This window comes from Podarcis bocagei, assembly GCF_964188305.1.
Source record: "Podarcis bocagei genome assembly, chromosome: 17".
NCBI classification, from domain to species: Eukaryota; Metazoa; Chordata; class Lepidosauria; order Squamata; family Lacertidae; genus Podarcis; species Podarcis bocagei.
Genome location: NC_138143.1, coordinates 3,815,705 through 3,839,559, shown reverse-complemented (window position 1 = coordinate 3,839,559; position 23,855 = coordinate 3,815,705). Strand labels below are relative to the sequence as shown.

At 46.9% G+C, this 23,855-nt stretch overlaps 1 protein-coding gene across 9 annotated transcripts in view; it reads right to left on the bottom strand.

Annotated features, from left to right (window-relative positions):
* Nucleotides 1-366: 366 nt before the first annotated feature.
* Nucleotides 367-23,855, bottom strand: part of L1CAM (L1 cell adhesion molecule) — a 100,218-nt gene continuing 76,729 nt past the window's right edge. For 2 of the 9 annotated variants that reach the window (XM_081177185.1, XM_081177190.1), the window contains 7 exons: nucleotides 23,423-23,605; nucleotides 19,410-19,532; nucleotides 17,167-17,334; nucleotides 13,415-13,546; nucleotides 11,536-11,608; nucleotides 8,779-8,790; nucleotides 367-2,589 (listed from right to left, as the gene is read on the bottom strand). In XM_081177185.1, coding sequence (XP_081033311.1) covers nucleotides 2,361-2,589; nucleotides 8,779-8,790; nucleotides 11,536-11,608; nucleotides 13,415-13,546; nucleotides 17,167-17,334; nucleotides 19,410-19,532; nucleotides 23,423-23,605 — 920 coding nt within the window. In that variant the 3' untranslated portion in view covers nucleotides 367-2,360. The remainder of the gene's footprint in view (nucleotides 2,590-8,778; nucleotides 8,791-11,535; nucleotides 11,609-13,414; nucleotides 13,547-17,166; nucleotides 17,335-19,409; nucleotides 19,533-23,422; nucleotides 23,606-23,855) is intronic. The other 7 variants (XM_081177188.1, XM_081177192.1, XM_081177186.1 and 4 more) reach the window with 7 other exon arrangements.

Genomic DNA, 23,855 nt, shown 5'->3' with positions numbered 1-23,855 from the left:
CCACTTTTGCCTCTAATTCTGCCACTGTGGGCACATGCCTCCAGTTCCCCATCCCTGGTCTACACTGGCTGGCAGCAGCTCCCAGATTCTCGGGGGAAAGTCCTTCCCCATCACCTGCTCCCAGGTCCCTTTTTAATTGGCGATGGCAGAGGGGAACCTGGGATCTTAGGCATGAAAGGTATGTGGCCCACCACTCAGCTATGGCCCCTCCCACAGCACGATGCCACCTCAGTTCTGGGCAACTGTCACTGAGAGAGGTAAAGAGTGTGCTTCGGATTGGCAAGAGGAAAACCGGTTTGGCTTTAGGGACCCCAAGAGAACACGCCTGCCGTGACCCACGTTTCCCCATCATCACTCCAAGCAAGCTCCAATTCCAGCATTTATTTACCATTTTATAATTCTGTTTATATATACATATATATATATATATTAAAAAAGCCATTGAGAGAGAAAGGTAGATAGCAACAGACCTGACAAAAGAGAAGGATACACAGGGCAGGGGGGCTTGGAGCTGGGCGGGGGGGGGGGGGAGAAGGAATCACAGAGTAGGAGGAAAGGGACTTTTCAAATGTTTTTTCCTTTTTTGTTTTTTAAATTCCAAGCCACCTAAATAGACCAACTAGAAGACTTCAAAACACCAGTCCTAAGATACCTAAAACAAACTCAAGCACAATGGTTTGAAATATTTACAGACCAGGGGAAAGATGGGGTTTATTTTGCGTAGGGTTGCTCAAAACATCAGAGTACTTTTGTTATTATTTTTTATTATTATTTTAAAAAACGTTTTATGCAAAAAAGCAAGGGTTTGCTTCATCCCCAACAAGCAAGAGGGAAAAAAATTACATCAGACAGAGGCTGGAGATGGGGGTGGGGGTTGATTCGGTGAAGAGGCCACTTTCAAAAGACAGAACGTGTCGCAAGGCAGCTGCGTGAGATGCATTCAAGAAGCACAGAGGTTCTTGGGTTTTTTTCTTTTCTCTATTGTTTGTGGGGAGGCTGGGAGTGGGGAACAGAGAAAGAGGAGGGGGGTGTCTGTGAAATGGTAAGGTATTTGGCCCAGTGGAAGAAACTGTGGGTTTTGGTCATCAGAAAAAGAGGGACATGAATTAATGTGGCACCCAAAGAGGAAGAAAAAGGAACAAGAGAGATGCGCGCGCGCGCACACACACACACACACACACACACCCTAAGTGGGAAATTCAGCACCAGAAGGGGACTAAGTTCTGGCGATGGGTTTCAAACTTTGTTCCCAGGGGTGTAAGCTGGGGCCTCTTGGAAACTAATTTGGGGATTCCTCAGTGAGTCATGGCAGCTAAGTTTCTCCTGAAGAACCCCTTCCTTATGACCACCAATCTTCCACTGCGATGCTTAGTGTGGACCCTGGACCATGTCCCAGAATGCTTGGCAACTCAGACCTCCACGGCAGATGTGCAAGAATGCCTCAGCAGACAAGCCCCGAGACAGAAAGTTTGAAAGCCACTGGTCAAAGGGAACTGCCCCCCGAACAAGGCATGGGTTGGGAAACCAAGCAAGCAAGGAGGGAAGGATTGACAAATCTATGCAGTGGGGTTTGGGGGTGCAGCTGGGGTGCAGCTGGGGCACACCTCCCCTTGCTAGGTGCAAATGTTAGGAAACTTCAGTTGGCTTAATCCATGAAAAGGGGGTGCATAGCAGAATCAAGAGACCCACAGCTTTTGAACTTTCCAGCCCACTGATACTCATTCCTTTCCCACAGCCATCTTTTCAGCTGTCCCACAAGCCTTCCTTCCTTCTTTCCACAGGGGCAGGCAGAAGACCCCCATGGACTCCCGGCCCCTATTATTCCACCAGCTGTTCTGTCTGCTTCCCATGTCTTGGGGGGCAGAGTGGAGATGGGACTTTGCAGTACCAGTTAGCACCTGCTTCCTAAACACCTACGAAGAAGGAACATTTCTGAGGCTTGGGAAGGGGGTCATCTGTTCTTTTGGCAATTTTGAACCCTGAGCCCCACTAAGCCCCTCTAAGCTTGTCACTGCCCTGCCCTCCCCACCACAAACACACACACACACCCAATTTGGCTGAAGGATAACTGGGTTTTGGGAGAGGGGTGCAGAAAAGAGAGATATGACTTTGCTCAGGGCTGGTGAATAATTATGGGAATCCCCTGATTTTCTAACCCTCCCTGATGGGGTGGGGGGGGGTCAGCTAGTAAACAAAGGGGTGAATTCCCCCAATTACCACTTCTGCTTGAGCAATTATTATTTCTTTGTTTGTTTCCCTTGGTGAGGAGGGGGTTATCCCTGTGTCCTCAACCCAATAATCCACAGGGAAATCCTCTTCCCCCAGGGTTGGGGGTATCCTTTGGGGAAGTGCCCCCTCTTTTATTCCAGGGCAGTGACCACATTGGTGGGGCTTGTAGCCCCTGAGCTGTCATTTCCCCCTCCTTCTTTGCTCTTTTGACCACTGTACTGGCCGATGAAGGAGCCGTCCTCATTGAACTGGACATCCACGCTGCCCCCATAGTCAGCCAAGCTGTCGTCGCTTCCCAGGGCTTTGATTTCGCCATTCAGGGAGGGCTGGCTGCTTGTGAAGGGCTTCTCCTCATTATCACTGCAGGGAGGAAAGAAGAGGGATGAGAAAGGGCAAGAGCAGCAACTGGTGTGCTCTACATTCCACTAGGCAAGGCAGACCTCAAAGGGAAGCATACAAATCATGGGTGCAGGAACCTGTGGCCCCCAAGGTGCCATTGAACTCCAACTCCCATCATTCCCGACCATTTCTTACATTGGGTGGGGCTGATGGGAGTTGGAGTCCCAACACCTGAAGGAATATAAGGCAGCATGCAAAACTGCAAGACTTGAATCTTTGGGGGTGGGGAGAAGTCAAGTGCATGCATACAACTGTGTGCCAGAGGACCAGTCCACACATTACAAATATGGCTTCACACACTGTGGGAACGGCTGTGAGAGAAACTGCATCTGCAGCGCACTTGTAGCCCTGCCCCCATCATTCAGCCCAGACACTGAGGTCCAGCTCCAAGGTTCCCTCATTGCAAGAAGGGAAGTTACAGGGAACCGTTCTTGGTAGTGGTGTCCTCCCTGTGGAACGCTCTCCCACCAGATGCCAAGGGAATAAACAACTACCTGACTTTTAGAAGACATCCGAAGGCAGCCCTGTTTAGGGAGGTTTTTAATGTTTGATGTTTTCTGTGGTTTATAATGTGTTGGAAGCAGCCCAGAGTGTCTGGGCAACCCAGACAGATGGGCGGGGTACAACAACAACAACAACAACAACAACAACAACAACAACAACAAGCAGGTGGAGGAGGATGAGGGGGATGATAAGTCATCTTAGGGCTTATCCGCAGTTAACCTTTCCTCTGGAGAGTTCCCCAGTGGCTCTTTACTAAACAGTGGCTCTTTACCACGGAATTGGAGCATTGCTCTTCATTGTGCTTCAACTTTAAAGAGTGGGTTTTCACAGGGAAAGCTCTGGGGCAAAAGATGGAGCTTTAAAGCATGGGTAGAGGAGGGCAAAAGGTTAGCATCAAGAAGCCCTTAGGCAACAGGTCTGGGCTGTCATTTAAGTGCAGCAGAGCGGAAGACAGACAGACCTGTCCCCTGGGGCTTAAGTCACTGAGAAGTAGCACTGTTTGTTTCAGTGGGTCTTGTGTAAGAGAAGTTCTTGGTGGATTGTGCCCCATCTCAGTGGGTAGAAGGAGAATGCACTTTTGATTATGCACTTCAGGCACTAACATGCTCAGCCACAGTAATCCACAGGATCACTCTCTGGCTCTGTACACACTATACCCTTCCCCCAAAGAATCCTGGGAATTATAGCGCTGCAGTATTCTTCAGGGGAAGCAATGTGTTTTAAATGTGAGGTGTGTACAAAGCCCTCACAAACATGTCCCTCAGAGCCTCTTTTGAATGTGTGAAGTGCCATAAGGGGGATGAGAATGCCCAAAATCAAGTACTGTTTAAAGCACCAGAGCTCAGTGAGGTAAGGTGGGGAGGGAGTCGGTTTCACACACACCCTGCTTTGTATGCAAACAGGCAAACATGTGCTTAAGATGCCTGTAAGTGTCTAGGTTGGCCCTTACAAATGTCATCATAAAAGTCCTGTGCTCCCAAGAGCATCGAATGCTGGTTGTGAGCCTACAACAAAGGAAAGTGCAAACGGAAATGCAAATTGGGAAGCCCAAGGTTGAGTGCTCTCCTGCGGGACAGGGAGAGGACCTGCTGAAGTCTGTGCTTCCAGGATTACACCCTTGAGGATCGCTGCACGTAAGAGAAAACAAATGTTTGAAACTGGCCCAAAGGGACACATTTTAACATTTGAAGAGGAGACTGTGGGCAGGCGGTCAACATATGCCTGAGAGATGCAATTGGCTTAGGATCTCAGGGATATGTTTGCAGACATCATCATCATCATTTATTAGTTATACCCCGCCCATCTGGCTGGGTTTCCCCAGCCACTCTGGGCAGCTTCCAACAGGAGATTAAAAATACATTAAAACACCAGTCATCAAAAAACTTCCCTAAACATGCACAATCTCTCCCCTGCCCCCCCCCCATGTCCCACATCTTCAGGTAGATCAACACCACACACCTAAATACATCCAATGTACATTTAGAGCAAACACCTTCCACCAAAGAATTCTGGGAGCTGCAGTTTAGGGGAAGTCATGAGCTTTAAATGTATGGTGTGGGTCTGTCTTTCCTCTTATTGTGAGAAGTGATCCCAATTTGCAATACAAAGCATGGCGAGAGAGAGACAGATACAGACAGACAGTGTCGGCAATAAACACACCAAAAAGGGGCAGGCCAGGGATATGCCCCAAAGGGCAATGTGTAAGCGTGCAAAGATGAAACACACAGCAGGAAACACTTTTCAGGCATGCATGCATGACTAAAACCCAAGCAGAGGAGTGGATGTGGAAAGTGGCAGGAGCAAAAATGCACATAAAGGACATGTAAGAAGTTTGTTTTATGGCTGCGAAACATGGGCTGTAAGTGAGCCAGAGATGGCAATGTTAAGATTCCTGCTCCATGATTGCAGTCATGGGATTGTTGTCTTTCACATCACTGTATATGTTTTGACCCCACAGAGTGGGAAGTGACGGAGACAGGATGTTTGTGTTACTGTGTTCTGTGAAGTGGGACTATTGTCCTTTGTTCTTTCTCTTTGCTGTCTGATGAGAAAGAGGAAAGAGCTAAGTCAAAATGCTCCGAGTGTATTATATGTAAATAAAGTAGATTAGCCAAAATGCTGAGCTACTGAGTTCTGTTATGTAAGCTACGAAGACTCTGTGGATCCATAAGTGTGCTGATGTCTGTTGGCATCAGTCGCTGTGATGTTTGGGCAGAAGAAAGCTTTTGAAGCTCCCAAACGATTGACCAGGAGGGAGAGAACATGCCAGTCGGGCATGGGTCTCTGCCAGGGTCCTACTCGACAGTAGGACAGCTCCTGACAGGCATGACTGGGAAGAAAGTGTGGGTGTGTAATGGAGATAAGGCTATGTGTGCTTTAAAAATGCAGCAAGAAACCCCAAACGTTATATCAGGAAATGCCAGATCCTGCAACCTGTATGCATCATGCAAACTAAGCAAATCTGCATCTATTTCCTTAGCTCATAGTATTTATTCTGACTTTGCTTGCTGTAGGAAGGGGCAATGAGCACCGTGGATCACTGAATGCCTCACTTTCTGGTCTCATGAAATCCTGTCAATACTCCTTTGGGGTTTGCCAGTTTCACTAAATGGCTGCTCTGTCTTCACAACCATAAGGCCCAGAAACAAGCTCCCCAACCCACACCCCATTTAAACAGAAGTTGAGATTCTCAAGACGCTATGTAGCTAGTACCAAGTTCTGCAGTTTTTCTGAACTTGTACAGAATTGCAGATTGCTGCACAGAGAAATCAGGTTCAAAGGAAAGTCCAATTGTACTGCAGGGGTGACATCTGTTAGAAAGAAGCAGGCATACTCAGTCAAGTGAACCCTAGAGGGGCTGAGCAAAGCCCTGGCTGTAGAAGTGTGCAAACATGCCCATGAACTAATGAGGCAGGGACCAAAGTGAATCTCTGTTGTCATCAATTCTGACAAAGCTACGAAGGCCCATGCCCACTGCACACCGCAAAGAGGAAAGCATGCAGGCTGCAGCACTAGGAAAAAGCATCTATTCAGTATCTCCCAAAGGGAGGAAGCGGGGAACCCCAGGGCGCCTTCTGCAAGGCTTAGATGGCAGGTAGCTGAGACGATGCTGCTTTGGTGCTCCAGGAAAGCAGATCAGGACAAAAGTGCAAGGGCTGGAGGGCAAGGGGGAGATCGTTACCTAATTCTAAGCATTGATGAACTTCAAGGAAGGAAGACAACAAGAGAGAAAGAGGTCAAATCATGCACAATTAGCTCTTGGGTCACTTTTATCCTGATGGCATTATATATACGCACACACTTCCTCTCTCCCCTGTACAACTGTCTCAGTTCCTGTTCAAGTTTTGCCATTGGTTTCAATAGGAGATGGACTGCATTTGTCCACAGGTAACTGTTTCCTTTAGGACACTGGTCTTCAACTTGTGGGTCGCAACAGGAGCACTACCACCATGCAAATATATGGTAAAAATTCATGTTTTGGTTACAAGTGGGTCCTGAGTATGAAAATGCTGAAGGTTCTTGCTTTTGGATACAGTGGTACCTCCAGATACGAACGGGATCCGTTCCGGAGCCCTCTTCGCATCTAGAAGTAAACGTGAACAGCGATGGCACGTCTGTGCACGCGCACATTGCTTTTCGCCACTTCTGCGCATGCGTGTGACGTCACTCCGTTACTTCCGGGTTGCCGAGGAGCGCAACTCGAAGCATATTCAACCCAAGGTATGACTGTAAAGCTAAATTCTATGATCCACTTTTTCCATGTGCACAGTATCTGGAATCCCAACATTGTTCAAAAATTATTTTAAAGAAAAGGGCTTTGGGAGAAGGGACTGCCAAACACTCTAAAATCAATTCTCCAAATTCATAAAAACAACATCAGTAAAATAATAATTAAAGCAAAGCACCCTTTGTTAAATGGGAGCTCAAAGTTGCATTGTTTATAATTAGCTAAAAATGGGTAACAAGTTGTCCAAACTTTGCCTTTTACAACAAGCTTTAAATTGTACTTCTAACGGGACCTCTTGGAATGCTTGATTTCATTCATTCATACAGTTTCTCTTATGAGCAATTTTGTAGTACTGAGGCAGCAGTAGCAAAAGTCAAATTTACAAATGCAATGAAGAATGTTTTTATACAATCTGAGATGTTAATGTTGAATTGTGTGAACGTTGCACTGCTCCAGTAGCACACACCTGCTCTTTCCTAAATATATACCACTGACTGCCCATTGCAGTTCATTATGGAAGAGTACTGCATGCTTCAACTGATTGACTGAATTTATTTATAAGCTGTGCCCAAAGAGGCTAACAATAAATATTCACTTATTATCAAAATAGAAAACATTGGAGGGTGGGGGAGCTTTGAGACGGGCATATGGGCTCGTTGAACATCTGCTGCATTTCCTATGTTCATTGTTCATTGTTCAAAGCTCTAGGAACTTCAGCCGCTTGTTAGCCGAAAAGGATTATTGGCTGAATTTGGAAAATGCTGAATTGTTGCTTGGCAACAAAGAAAAAAATGAATGAAAAATGTGCAGCTGAAAATATACGGGATTTTGTGCTCCACCCCCACACATGTGGTCATCAGTTTTGATGATTACTGAATAGTGATTTTATATTCTTGAGTGTTTTCTTGTTTTGGTGATCAAAACCCTATCTGTCTGTCTAAAAACAATCAATAAAACCAAAGTAGGAAGGCAGATAAGATAAAATCAAGTTAAAACAACCACAGTTCAAAAAGGCCTGCAGTTAGCTAATGGAGAATGCCTTTTGAAAAAGCCAAGTCTTCACTCAGCCACCATCCCCAGCAAAAAACCACAACCCAACAACGGGGGGGGGGGGGGGGCAGAAACAAATGATCCTCAGGAAGTGGATATTACAGTGGCTCACAGACGTGCCACATGATCCTATGCATGCTTGCTCAGTAGTTATGCCCACTGTGTTCTGTGTGGTTTAGATGGGTTGGTGTGGATAGTACTGTCCATTCCCTACAAATCAGAGCATCTGTCATTTGAGCCTTGCTTCAGCAACACATTCGCAGGCCCTTGTTAGGCAAACCAGCATTTCCTCAAAGCTCCCACTAGGGAAAATAACACTGGCCTATCTGCCAGAGCAGTTGCAGACACGCAAAGACAATATATGTACTTTTTTGAACACGTGAAGGTTGCAATCCTATGCATGCTTACCAGGGAATACCCCCCAACCCAGTTGGATTTACTTCGAAGTAAACATGCTATGGCATTGTGAAGCCTTCATCCCTGCAGTATTCCAGACATTTATCGCATAATCTGCATATATATATCCTCAGGGTGGAAAGATCAGGCATGTAGCATTTCAGGGGAGATCTACCAAGAAATTAAAAGCCATTTTCACAAGCTAACACTAATAAGACTGCCTGTTAGTCTGGAACTCATCACTGGAATGCTAATGCAAGGCAGACAGTAGAAGAGAACAGCATTTAAAATGTAATCTGCCTTGACATCTATTTTTCATTTGGATTTGCAAAAGATAAGGAAAGCACAAAGCTATTTAAGGGTCATTTGTGGATAAAGACAGTGAAAAAGGGAGGGAGGAAGCAAGGGGGTGAGTGTCCTTGTCCAGCCCCACCTTCCTCAGGCAATATGCAGTCCCCGGATATCCCTCTTACCTCTCCAGGGACCTCCATTAATGAAGCAAGAGATGGGGGAGAAAAGAGAGAAAACCAGCGTCATATTTTGAGAGTTTCCTGAGGGGACTAAGGGCAGAAATGCAGATACTAAGGCAATGTTGTACTGTGTGATTTGGTTCTATGGACTGCAATAAGGGGGGGGGGTGTAAATATACTAAGAGCTTATCCACACTTCCTCTTGTTCCGTTGTCCCCCCACCCCACCCCAAGGGAAAACTGCTCTTCAGAGCTCAATTGAAGCAAATGGCAATCTCTTCATTCCAATTAAGAACTAAAGTTGAGGTGGATTTAGGGCAGCACGGCCAGTTCCTCAGCACTGAGTGCTGAACTGGGGGGGGGGGGGAGAGAGATCACAGGGTGTTGCAACTATGGCATAGAGCATGCGCAGAACGGAAGGTGAAGGTGGGGGTGCTAAATTTTGGGCTTGCACAGGGTGCTGCAGGAAGTTGAAAGCCCAAAGTCCTCCCCTGGCTAAAGAGCAGGTTTTCTCTGGGAAAAGTGGGGCAAGGGGATAACTGCTCAGATCTGTGCCCAGAAAGTGTGGGTCAAGGGGAAACCGCTTGGACCCATGCTTTCTAGGCATGGCCTAAGAGGAGTGAGCAGCATGTTAAACATCAGGAATCCTATTTATGACCCCTCACTTCTGCCAACCTCTCACCCCCTAACTTACCCAGGGACTCCCTTCTTCAGTCAAGCCTTTCAAGAAGCCTCACCAACCTTTTATTGCATCCTTCCCCAACCTAGTGCCCTCCAGATGCTGTTGAGCCCCCATCATCTCTGATTATTGGCCGAGGGTGATGATGGTTGCAGTCCAACAACCTCTGGGGACACAAGGCTGGGAAAGGCTACTCAACTGATTCCTCCACTGACCTCCCCCTCCCTCTCCTCACTGCTCCCTGTCAGTCTTTGACTGCTTCCCTATCTTGTCTATTGTAGATTACCAACCCTATGCAGAAACACAGAAGCACAACTTTGTCAATCTGTAAAAACCCCCAGCATCCCACTAACGCTATATCAATGGAAATACTTGGTGTAGTAACTCAGGTGCCAACTCACAAGATCTCCTGGCTGCCCTGATGTGTAGCACCATCATAATCTCAATCTCACACTTACTAAACTGGATTACTTATTAACTAGGCAGCACCAACCATCATTTGGCAGATGATGGTGTTTTGTACAAGACTCTGCAGAAGATCACTCACCGGCCACCACCGTCACCCTTACTCTCTCCTCCTGCTTGGTCACTCCCTGAACCTACCACCAAGGAAGAGGGACTCATACTCAAGACTGGGTGTCCAAATAAAAACCCCAGCAATTGATTTACATGAAGGTAATCCAAATCCTCTGCCAATATAAGTGGGATTTCTACAACCTGTATACATTATGCAAATTTGCATGACATCTTACTTAGTTTATTTTTCTTTTGATAGTCATGGAGAGGGAGAAAGAACTATTCAGGGCACTGAAGTGAGGCACAACCCACAGAAGTATATACTGTATTTTTCACCCTATAAGACGCACCTAGTTTTCAGAGGAGGAAAACAAGAAACAAGAAAACAACGCAAAGCCTCTTGAGCGAAGAGCGCAGGAGCACTCCCGCTGCGCTCAAGAGGCTTTGCATGGCTATCCCCGAAGCCAGAAGAGCAAGAAGGATCAGTGCGCACCGATCCCTCTCGCTCTTCTGGCTTCTGGGATAGCTGCGCAGCCTCTTCAGGGCAGCGGAATGAAGGCTCCCCGCTGCCCTGAAGAGGGTGCATGCAGCTAAGCCAGAAGCTAGAACAGCTGTGCAGTGATCCCTCTTGCTGTTCTGGCTTCTGGGATAGCTGTGCACCCTGCATTTGCTCCATAAGGCGCACACACATTTCCCCTTACTTTTTAGGAGGGAAAAAGTGTGTCTTATAGAGCGAAAAATACGGTGTTTGCAACAATAAGGGCTAGAAACTTGCTTCCTTTAAAAAAAGGAAAAAAGAAAGCTTGAGATTCTTAAGGAAGCTGAGTTCTGTGGCCAATATCACATTCTACTGCTTTTCCACATTTCTGCAAAACTACACAGCCCTGCTAATATCTCACAAGGTTTGGTCACTGGGATTCCAAGCACAGGCTGGATTGGTCAAGGTGTGGTGTTGTAGACTAGGTGCATGGCAGCATCAGAAGCAGGCTCACTTCAGTAAATATCTTGAAGTGTTGAGAAGGGGCACTACCTATCCAAACACCCAGGCTTGTTTACATCTCGGATGGGAGGATAAAGGAAGAGCATAAGAAGAGGAGCCCTCCTGGATGAGGCCACGGGGGACCCATCTAGTTCAGGATCCTGTTCTCACAGGCACCAACCAGATGCCCACGGGAAGCCCGCACGCAGGCCATGGGCGCAACAGCTCTCTGCTCTCTTCAGAAGCATCACTGCCTCCAACAGCGAAGGCACAACACAACCATCAGGACTGGTGGCCATGGATGGCCTTATCCTGCATGAATTTGTTCCGTCTTTAATGCCATCACTGCTCTTGGATGCAAAATAAACCCCAGAGTCTGTTTCTTTGGCCACAAAGAAGTGCAGCCCACTAAACCCCACACTTTCCCAGGCACATGAGGCCACTTAAGTTCCTGGGGTTCAGACCTATAGAAACCACATGGATAAACCTTGTGGCCATGGAGAGTGGCTGCCTTGGCCCTGCATGTCTTTCCCACCCCACCCTCCCTCCTGAGCCCCGGCCGCCATCTCCACTCGCCTGCCTTGTACCTGTACTCCCCAAAGGTCTCGTCCTTCATAGGCCTGGCCTCGGAATCCACCTGAGTGTCTTCTTTGTCTTTCACTAGAGAAGAAGAGAAAACATGTCAAATGAGGTGAAAGCCTTGATGGGCAGGGGACCAACCAACCAACCAGAGCAGAGCAGAGGTTTGGAATTAGGGTCTGGGGTGGGTGAGGTTAGTGCAGAAGGTGGCCAAGCAGGCAGGGAGATGTTATTAAAAAGGAGGAGAGGAGCAGCCCTGCCTCTCATTCTGAAAGACTATGCCTCTCCTCTGCCTCACTGAGGTGTTGGGATGGGAACTATGGGAAAACTGCAGGTTGGGGGGGGGACCTGTGACAGACGGTTGTTAGAGAGCTGCCCCACAGCTCTTGGGGCTGAGTGGTTATCTGAATGAGGGCTTAGCCATGTGGACTGGAGATGGAAAACATGCCCGTCCCTGCCAGAGCACTGAGATGTGCACTATGGAAATATTATTGTCCAGGGGTCTCTATAAATTCATTTCTTTTGTCCCACAGCCATCTCAAGGCAAATAAGCTTTGAAGCATTATGAATGCTGCCAAAGCTCTTGGATCAGAGATGAGTGGAAGCATCTCTAGATAACAACATGCTTTTTTTTTTTAGGGGGTGGGGAAGTTATTTGGGGCAGTTATTCAACATAGTGCTCTTACAAATGTTCCATCGGCCCAAGCATTTCAGTTTGCCAGATGAAACCATCTCCCCTCTCCCTCCCCCACGCAGTATTCTCAGGGTTCTCCCAACCCCCCCCCATGCTATGTGGGAGGGGGAATCCCATTGCACTAGCAGGAATCACTGTGTTGGCTCCTGCTAGAGTAACTGTTCAGTCCCCCCCCCCCGCCTGGGGCTTCCAACGCCCAAGGGCAGACAAGAGAACCCATCTGAGGCAGAGGGCCAGAGGAAACCATGGGCAGAGCAACAAGGAAAAATTTACCTTTCTACAGTAGTGCCTAGTTTGTGCACACACTCACACACCCCTCTCTAGCCTCCATCCAGGCATGTAAGTGGCATTATGAGACTTCAAGAGCACAGTCCAGTCAGAGCACACAAGGAGAGAGTGCAAAGCAGGGTCAGTGAGGGGTGCAAGAGGGTGGGGCTGGGGAGAATTCCAAGGGGCAGGTAGAGAAGCCCGGAAAGCTGCATTCGGCCCCTGAGCCTGTGGCCCCCCACGCCTGCTCAGGGGACAGCAAAATAGCATATGAACAACACAAAGGTAACGCCAGTTTTCAAAAGCCTCAACTGTTTTGGCTTCTCTGCAAGGAGCCTGGGAGCTGCAGATAGGAGAGCATGCTGAGAAGCTGGAAGAGGCATTCTCACAAAGTGCAATTCCCAGGCTACCTTAAGGAAGCAGTTACCATGAAAACAGTTTATGCCGGTAACACGTCCGTGTCCTAACCTAAAATCTGTCTCTCCAGTACGTAATGCAAAGATGGGGAACCTCTGGCTCTCAAGATGTTACTGGTCTGCAGCACCCCTAATCTCTGACCATTGGCAATGCTGGCTGGGGCCGATGGAGTCCAGCAACATCTGGAGGGTGTCCTGTTTCCCCGCCCTGTTTTGGACTTACCCAGCCCAGTGGGTTAAATAGGGGACTTGAACTTGGATCGCATGAGTTCAACTCCTAGCTCAACTATGGACTTCACTCCGTGAACTCCATCAACTCCCCCATCTCTCAAGCTCAGCATCCTTGTCTGTAAAATGGGAACGATAACAACCTACCTCACAGGAGTGTTGTGAGGACGAACGCCACCAGGCACACTAAAAGTGCTATGTAACTGAAAAGTGATAATAGCCTGGGGGGTGGCCCACGGGGGTCTGCTGCGAGGTGCTAGGGTGGGGCTGGGGGCACCTCACCCGAGTACTTGCCGCCCTTGCTGCGCTTGATGAAGCAGAGAAGCACCAGAACCAGGATAAGGAGAACGATGGCGCTGACAAAGCCGATGAACCAACCTTCCGCAGCAAAGCTCTTCTGGAAATCCTCAGCAACTGCAAAGAGCACAGAGAGGAAATTAATGTTATAACTGAAGTGCTTTCGCCTGTTGCACAGCTTAGCAGAGTATAGCAGAGTACTGCAGCGTTTCTTAGGCAACACTTGAGATTGCCCAGGCAGGAAGACGATCAGGAACAAAGACTGACGACTACTAGTAACTTGATTCTTGTAGTTTATTATACACAGCAGTAAACATACAAGTCTATCTACAAGTTACTATTTTACAACACGAAGTGCTGGGCTGGGGCCCACCTGTTATATTCAATGCTTTAATGCTTTGCCCATCTCTAAATTTTGACTCTTGAGAGACGTTCCTCCAGAAAACATCTGACTGGAATGTGGAATTTCCCCATGATGGTGGAAATCCACCAAGTAAGTATGTCAACATCAGACTGCAGAGTGAACAACTTACTGTTATCTTGGCAGAGCCGCACTAACTCCTAGAGAAGACCTAGGTTCTTACCATATACCCCTGAACAACCTGGGTTCAAATAGCACCTGCTGATACACACACACACACACACACACACACACACACACACACCAGCTGATTGTGTGTGTGTGTTTTCAGACTGGGGGATTAGACCCATCTTCATGCAGCAGCGTATAGGAAAGTACATTCTGTTCATACATGGAGCAGGTCATTCTAGGAAATGCCACCCATATTATGCTGGTTCTTAAATGGAGGAGCTTGTCTTATTAAACACACACAAACACAGGCACATACCCCTCTACATCCCAAAATTTACAAAATCTGCTCCACGCGTCTGGGGTTAAGGGTTCATTGGCTCCTGCTAGAATACTTCCTCAGAAATGCTGGAGCCATTTGCACCTAACAGTGGGCTGGGTCACTAGTTTCTCTCAAAAGAGAAACATCACTTTTCTGCAATGTTCTCAGCAGTATCGTGAGTGGACCAGCTGGTTGGGAAGGGCTCTCTGCCCATGTGTGGCAGATAGGGGCATTTACTCACGAATTCAGGAAAGAGCAGCATGGTTAGAACAGCAGCCTGGAGTCCTCCCTAACCAAGCACCATCTCTATATGAGCAGATGGGCCTTTGCAGCCCCACATTGAGAAAAATCAGCTGGCTGCTAATGACTCAAGAGGCTGCCTGCAACCCTCCACATACAGGCAATTCAAAGATACGTAGGAAGCTGCCTTATATGGAGTAAAGGGATTAGTCCATTCAGTGCTGTCTACGCCAGGGTTGGGGAACTTGTAGACCTTGGCTGGAGCCCACTCCAGTGACTGTTGGGCATGGTGGGTGGGGCTTGTGTGATCTGGAGTTCAACAACATCTTGAGAGCCACAGAATCCTTGCCACTACTCTAAGCTGACTGACAGTAGCTCTGCAGAGGGGTCTTTATCCAGCCCCCTCTGGATTTATGAGGAATTGAAACTGGAACCCTCCATGTGCAAAGTGTGTGTCTACCATTGAGCTACAGCCATTTCCTGCATCCATGGGTCTACTCAGAAACCCCAAACATGGGGGGCTTACACATTAGCTAACAGCTTGAGAGAACAGAATGGTTTTCACCAGCACACATACCAAGATGTTTAAGCAAGCACCAGACAAATGCATCTGTGCTATCCCATTCCCACAGCTTGGGGAAAAGGCAGCGGAAAGCAAGCAATATAATAACAAATAATGAAGATTTCTCTTATAAAATCTCCTACTCCCCCCTCCAAAAATCTCTCCTGATCTAAGTCAGTACGAATCTAAATATAGCCATTGCTCTCAGAAGTAGGATTGTCTTCCTAAAATTCACTCTCCTGCCATATAAACCAGCAGCCTCTTGTCCCTTTGTCTACATGGCAAGAGGGAACAATGACTCTCTTATCTTCTTTGCTGTGGCTTTAAAAATATTTCAAGACAGCAATCAAATCTCCACCTTCCCCATCTTTCCCAAGCCTAGAGACACAACCAGCTCCTTTCAGCATCACTTCCCAAGTCTCCACGAGTATGAATCTGACATTTTTGTCAGATCACAGAAGGCCCTTCCTCCACTTAAAAGATGTCACATTTAATAGTGACAACCATAAATAATACATTACAACGCCTAATAAAAAGCCTGAGAAACCAGGAGGGAGGCAATGCTCAAAAGATAAATGCAAGAGGGCAATACAATCAAAGTCTTTGAAAATATAATTGATAGATTGTGAACCACTAGCTGTGAATTGACTCCACACACACACACACACACACACACACACACACACACACACAAGCTCCTGTAACATCATCTTCAGGAACAGTTTAATGAAGACTGGAGAAGAGCCCTTCAGTTTGAAAGTATCAGGTCTGATCCTAATGTGGTTTTTTCTCCATTAAAAAATTGCCAGTGGAGGAAGACCCTTCCCTTTTAAAAGGCAGGCTAAAGTTGCTCTCTCCTCCAAGGCAGCTACTTCATAGAATCATAAAACTGTAGAGTTGAAAGGGACCGTGAAACCCCCTGCAATGCAGGAATCACAACTGAAGCATCCCTGACAGATGGCCACCCAACTTCTGCTTAAAAACCTCCATTGAGCAGGGCTGGCCCACCCATGAGGCAAGGTGGCCACCTGGGGTGGCAGAATCTGCAGGGCAGCAGACCCAGCCTCCAAGGAACACATTGCTCACTGCTGCTGCTGCAGCGGCAGCGATATCTGCAGCAATGCTCCTTGAAGGCCATATTTGCCTCCTCCTCAGTAGCTCCCCACCATGCTGCCTCTGCAGTGGCCGCTCAGAAAACAGCTGGCAAGGCTGGTCTTCTCCTCCCACCCCTAGGGAGGAAATGGATGGGGCCACCCTCTGAGATCTTCTGAGTTCTGCGTCCACCTGGCATGATTCAGAGTAGGCCCCTTCCCGTGACAGCCTTCGACTCTCACTTCACCCATCAAGTAGGGTTCCTGGTGACTCAAGGGCACAGGATCCCTCACTCTGCCTTAGTCCATCTTTTTCTATTATTCTACTATTCTAATAACAGTGGCAAGAAATTGGAAGAATGAAATCTTACCAACGATTACAGAGTGGCAAATCCTTATGATACCTGCAACTAGCAAAATTAACTGGAAAAATTAGAGGAATGTCAAACCAGAAGGTATTTAGGGAATGGAAAGTATCTAAAGAATACTTAAAAATGTACTCTACGAATGATAAGATACTTGCAGAAATAGAGTGATACTGGTAACCAAGAATTACTTGAAATACAATAGTGAATTATATGTCTATATACAAAACAAAGTAATATGAATCTGTGCAAAGAATACAGATATTATAAGTGGTATAATGAGAATTATTGGAAGTTATATATTTTAATTTGTCATGTAAGTGTAATATATTGTATTTGTTTATGTTTGTTTTTCTATCTTTTCTTATTTCATTGTTTTTATTCATTTGTATTATTTTCTGTATTATATGTTATGTAATGTATGTTATGTATCTCGTGTATATGAAAATTAATAAAGATTTCCTAATTTTTTTTGTTTAAAACATCCATCTTTTTCTTTGTAGTAACCAAGCTGCAATAAATCTCTTTGATATCGTTCCTCACCTTTTGGTCTTGTTATTGCTCACTGACCCAGCAAAAGAACCACTCTTCTTAGCAATGCAACCCCTTGGTCCGAAATACCACTTACCTACACCACTAGTTTCAACCTCTGTCTCCCAGATGGTCTGATCCTCCCCAGTGCGGTGCGCTTTCACAAGCCGGACCCGATACTGCTTGCCTGGCTGCAAGTCTGCGATGCTGAAGGATCCCTGGCTGGAGCTGGCATCCCCTACGGTTCGCCACGATTCTTTATCTGCTTGCAAAAAAGGGAGAGACAGGGGGAAACCAGACTGTGCATTCAGTCCCCTGGGCAGCCACACCCTTTTACCCGAATCTGGGTTAGGTGAAGTCAGCGTGAGCAAACCTGACCTTTTCAGCCTTTCATTTCCCCAAGCTTAAGTTCAGTTCTCCATGTTTCCACATAATTGTTTGTTTTATTTTTTTTAATGCTTGTAAGATTCACCAGTGGTTTAGTGTGAACATTTTATAAGCAATATTGCTGAATATACACATTTTTTGCAAAGCATGTTTTCCCTAATATTAACACTTTCCCTAAAGGAATGCATTTTTGTATGTTATTTTCACTAATATATGCATTGCATGCACCTTGATAATAAGCCTCTTATAATAAACCTCTTATACACATTACTTCCTGCCAACCTAGCAGTTCAAAAGCACATCAAAGTGCAAGTAGATAAATGGGTACCGCTCTGGCAGGAAGGTAAACAGCATTTCCGTGTGCTGCTCTGGTTCACCAGAAGCGGCTTAGTCATGCTGGCCACATGACCCGGAAGCTGTATGCCAGCTCCCTCGGCCAGTAAAGCAAGATGAGCACCGCAACCCCAGAGTTGTTCACGACTGAACCTAACAGTCAGGGATCCCTGCACCTTTACACATTGCTTGGCTGGAATACTTCCTTGCAATTTTCAGTGAATGTGAATGTCAAAGGGTGGTTGTGTTTTGGCTTGTGCAGTGTTTTTTGGACAGTGTGAATTCAGTAGACTTTCCTTTAAATGCAAACTTAATTGTACTTCTCCCCTATCTCTAGCTAGAACAGCCATGGCCAAACTCGGCCCTCCAGATGTTTTGGGACTACAACTCCCATCATCCCTAGCTGACAGGACCAGTGGTCAGGGATGATGGGAGTTGTAGTCCCAAAACATCTGGAGGGCTGAGTTTGCCTATGCCTGAGCTAGAAACTGGCCTGCTGATGCTGCCCAGCAGACACTAGCAGCACAGGCTGATTTGTATGCTGCCTTTCCTCTCCTTAAAAAGTGTATATAACTATGTTATTTCAGAATTTAAGGACCAACCTCCACTCTCCCAAGTTGTTGACTAAGACACTGTCAGTATTGTTACTAAATGCCATCAATATTATTCTGTTCTCAGATGCTCAGACGGGCTCATGACATCTGTTGCTGGCTTTGGAGGATTTTTGCGAGAAGAATCTGTTCATGCCAAGAGCAAAATTATTGGGAAATATCCATCATCACACTAGCAGAAGAGGAATGGAGGATAGTCTTCTGCTCCATCCCATCCCTGCCTGCAGAAAGGGCATTGTGTGTCAGAGCAGCAATTAATTAGCTCCCACTCACTCAAGCAGCTTTCTCTTCAAAATCCTCCTTTGCAAATATTGCTGTTTATCAATACCCGGTAATGCGAATATTTCACTTCAGTGTATAAATGACTAACATTTATGCCATTTGCCTAACTTGATGAAGAAGGATGATAAGTATGTCCAAAATCTATTCACTAAACTATTCACCTTTTAGAGGTTGAACACTGAATTCTAATCATCAAGAATGCTGAGATGGGAAGATCTGTGCTGTACCTGTGGTCCTCCAGATGCTGTTGTCTACAAACACCCTTCGTCCCTAACCCACTGGCCAAGCTGCCTGGAGCTCATGGGAGTTGGAGTCCAAAAACATATGGAAGGTCACCAAAGTTCTCCAGCCCTGCCCTGTGCTCTTTTTGTTTCAGTAGCAAAGAGAATCCACATTTTCAACAACAAGTGTCCATGCCTGCCACTTTTTCCAGGTTCTAGCAACACAGTCCATTTTCTGTTGGCAGGGAAGATTAAAACCAGTGCACACTGCTAAATGTGCAGGATATTTATGGACTTGGTTGACCGATGGAGTCATCTGGTGGCTATGAGAAAGCCTCTATCCTTCCTTCTCAATTACCACACCTGTAAAATTACAGTAAGTAGCATCTCAGTTTCTCTGGTGGCACGAAGACCATGAGAGAAGGGAAGGTTGCTGTGGTTTCCCCTCCCACCCACCACCCACCTCCTTCTCCAAAGGGCCACAGCCCACCTTTGCTTGCTCTTACCAGTCTTGCTCATAAGATGGACTTTGATTTCCACATCTCGCTGGTTGGGACGTGGGGTCCAGACGATGGTGGTGTAGTTCTTCCCTGTTTCACCCAAACTGATATTCATAAAGCTCAGGTTCACTGGGCATGGAGGCAGAAAGAAAAACAAGGTTGCAGAGGAATTTATTAACATTTCAATGCCTTCCTTAAGAAGACAACAGAAAGTAATGCCTGATTAACTCCATGGAGCAGGGGCGAGGAATCTATGGCTCTCTAGACCTTGCTGGATGGCAGCTCCCAACATGATTAGCCTTACTGGCTGGGGACCAGTGGGAGTTGAAGCCCAAGGGCATCTGTAGGGCCACAGCCCCCCCCCCCAGCCTTGCTACAGAGCCCTCCATAGAGAAAAACAACATAATCAAGGCAGAAAAAGCATCTGGAAGTGATACCCTATGATCCCATGCATGGATTGATCTTCTCTGCCCATCATCCTGAAATTCTGCATGAAAAAAACCACAGATAAATCTGGAACATGGCATAGATTTTTGTTTTCTGAGAATCATTGATTCTGAAGGGAGTGGGGAATGTAACCAAGATAAAGTGGTGCTTTCCTTTGTTTCTGCTTCCAAGAGTGATAGATACTTCTGGCTGTGGAAGTCTGAAACTGGGGGTCCTCCAAGAACTAAGGTGGAGCTTTTTAAGCTCATATGGCAGAGCAAAGGGGACCTGCCGCCCTTACTGGAGCAGGTTGTGAGTCAGATGTGGAGAATGTGGCGGACTGTTGCTTTTGCAGCAAGCACTCACTTGGTTGTGAGCAGGTTGCGGCACAAGTGATGGCACCAGCAGCCTCTATTGGCATTGCTGGTTCTCACCAGAACCCATGTTGCAATGCAGCCACATGAAATGAAAGTAGCACTTCTTCCTGCACCTCAAAAGCACCGTTTAGTAAGGGCCCTCTCCCCTTAGGCAATCCCACTCCATGGTAGAAAGCTTGTCACCCAGCAGAGATCTTGCTGCATGAGCCACCACTGCTTGCTCTCGTGTTCCAAGCAGTCCGGCCCCAACGATGACAAGCAATCAGAAATGTAGTTCTTTATTGGCAAAGCACTCGATCGCATCAGTTTCTAAGGTGCAACAAATATACACACTACTCCTGCTACTTAGCTAGCTAGGAAGCTACTTCTTCAGACTAATTTGCAGCAACAATGCAACCACACTGGTGGCGGCTCCAGCTGCTCCTGTCGCTTTAAGCCCCTCCTTGTCCTCCACACTTGGAGACAGGGTGGGAGAGGATGGAGATTCTAATGGGCCTGACTTTCTCTGGGACTGTCTCTTTGGCCTCTGCGCCTTGCTACAACTCTGCCCCTGCCTCCTTCTCCCAGACTCTTCCCTCTTCCTCTTCCTCCACCCCCAGCTCCTGTCAGGCAGCTGTCGGTGACTCCCAGCCAGTTGCCAGAAACATACAAAGACAAGGGAATGTTTCTCTTTTTATTCAGTACTTACAGAGAGAGGCTATAGAACCCAGCCTCTGGATAACGGTGTTGTCCCTAGTGAATCTCCATCCCTCATCCCTTCCACCTCCCCATTCATCACTTCTACGGGTGCTGTTCCATGCCCTCTGCTTTTGAGCCCTTTGCTCTCCTACTTTCAAGGTTCGCCGGCTTCTGGGAGGTGGGGTCTGGAATGCTTTCTAAAGACACTGTGTCTGTCAGCTGTTGCCCCCCTGCTGCTGCTGCTGCTGCTTCCTCCTCCTCTCCCATTATTTCCCAACTTTTCCCTCATCTGCCTCTGAGCTGCGACCTCCCTCAAACCCCTGTTGTAAATCTAAGCTGTCTTCTTCTCCCTCCTCCCTGGAAGGGTCAGGCTGGGGAGGCGGTCTCCACCATTCCTCCTCTGCCCAGTCCCTGACAGCTCCTGCCTCACGAGCGGCGCAGAACCCCATAAGTCACTGGTTCCTTCCCCTGGATCATCCTCCTACCCCATTGGTCTTCTGCCCACCCCTCAGATGCCTGCCCATTCTTAACATCTCGGAACCATTGCTCTTCCCTTGGAATCCACAGATCTCTGGATCCAAACAATTTTGCCCAGTCTTCTGCCTTGCTCCCTGTCTCCCCTCTCTTACTGACCACTGCTACTAAGCCAGTGGTAAATTCTGAACTGCAGGAACTTGTCATGACAACCCCCATAACTGAACCACCAAGGTGAGTCCAAAATGCACGTTGCTGTGCTGATGCATTACACACACACACACACACACACACACACCGCACAAGAACAGCACCAGATAGCACAATACCCCCTTTTTAGAATGAACTGACCATCATAGAATTACTGAGCTGGCCTCATTTTCTGACTTCCTCTAGACTAGTAGTACAAACAATAGTTCAACTTGAAAGCTTTGTCACCACCTCATTCACATGAATTGTCTGTCAAAGAAAAGTCTGCCAATTGTGGAGAAAGGCAGAGGCAATCTTCACACAACAGGAGAAGATCTCCTAGTTCCTCAGACAAGAAATCAAGAAAGAAAGCCTGGTCTTGAAGTATCACCTGACCAATTATGTTCTCTTGGTGCAAGAAGGTTTCCTTGGTTGACATGGAGGGTTCCTGCAGTTTGGTGGGAGCATGCAGAGTGAGTCTTTGTCTGACATCCCTCAGGACACCAGTTCAAGACCCAGGGGGGATTCAAGTCTTAATACTTGTTGTTGATCATAGAGGCAGCCTTGTTGCAAAGCAATGCATTACCTCCAGGCAATGGATCATGGATGCCATGAAACATATCATTCTGACTAGCAGAGTACAAACCTGCTAGAAAATTCTCCATTGGAATGCTGAAGCAATGGAAGAATATTTCCTATATTCATCAGTGAGAAAGCAATGTTACACCTTGGATCTTCTGCCTCAAGTACTCAGCTTATTCACACATGAACGAGGCTCAGGCTTACATGTTTACCCCCATGCGGCCCCTTTATTTAGTTACTTCTTTCATGGGGGCAAACCATAGTTTACCACTATGTCAGAAACAGGAAACTATGGCTTGCACTTCCCCTTCCAAATCGAAATTGCAAATCAGCTTCAAATCATGGTTTATCATGCACAAACCAAAGCATGTTGGTTAGGATGAAATGACAAAGCACTCTGTTGCTGAAGAGGGAGAAACTAACTGATACAGGGCACATGAGGGGACGAGAGCGCATGCAGGACTTGTTCACATAGTGAACACTTGATGTCACTTCTGAAACAAGTCATAATTATCTATTGGCCCTTGATCCTGCAAGTCCCTGACCTTCATGTTGGGATCAACACAGGAATCACTCTCTTTGCATGTGGCGTATGGACATCAAGTATGCCTACTGAGTCCCCCACGAAAGCCTTTGTCTGGGAACCTTTGTCTAAAAGCTGTGCCAGGGACTTTGAACCTTATTACCAACAACATAAAAGAAGGTCAGTGAGAAACCTTGAGTACATTTAGCAAAACCTGGAGGGCCAAAGGTTCCCCATCTCTGACCCAGAACATACAGCCGTATCCTATAATCTCTGAGTGTGAATACAATTTCTATTTGAATTTCAAGAGTATTTTTTTTTTTAAAAAAGGAGCACACACACTATCACCAATCCAGCAAACAAATACATCAAGGATTATTCAAAAGTCCTCCTCACGACCTGTTCTTATTCTTTTCAAAGGCACCTACTTTAACTTACAAAAACCAAAAACGGCAAACTATGGGTGGCCATGGGAGCAGTGCCCAAGGGCCAGGCTATGGCAGGGGGGTGGGGGGGGTGGCCCTGCCCCAGTTTTGTGCTCCTCGTCCTAAGCAGGGAGTTTGTGCAACCTCCACAGGAAACATCTTCTCTTTCTCTCCCTGGGTTTGACAGGGATGGAGGAGCCTGTGTGGCCCTCTGGATGCTCTTGAACTCAACTCCCATCAGCACCAGAAAACATAGCCAGTGATCTGGGATGACAGGAGTTGTTCAACAATATCTGGAGGGCCATAAGTTCCCCCTGGAGGGCGTATCCATAAGGCTTCACTTACCTGACTCGCGCATTGCATGCTCTTCCAGAACAAATGGCTCCCCTGGCCCCACACTGGTTTCTGCCCATAAGTACAACTTGTAGGGAGTATGGGGGGCAAGGTCGGTGAGATTAAAGTCATTGTGTTCAGCACTGATGCTGTAGGAGGTGGATTCCAGCGCCGTCTGGTTGGCTGTCTGGTTGGCTAGGCGCAAGAAGGCAGAGAGAAGGCATTAACAATTAGGGTTGTCACTATTAGTTGTCACTACTGGCAGTATTACAAGTAACAGTAGCAGCAGTATGCTTAAAAACACAATCTATACTCCCACATCCAAAGTACAGTATGCTTTATTTTTACTAAGAATATTTTGGGCTGTTTTTCTGGACAAATGCCCACTCAAATGCCTCTCAAGCCCCCTAGTATTCCACAGACCAACCTCACTGCAAGCGGCCAG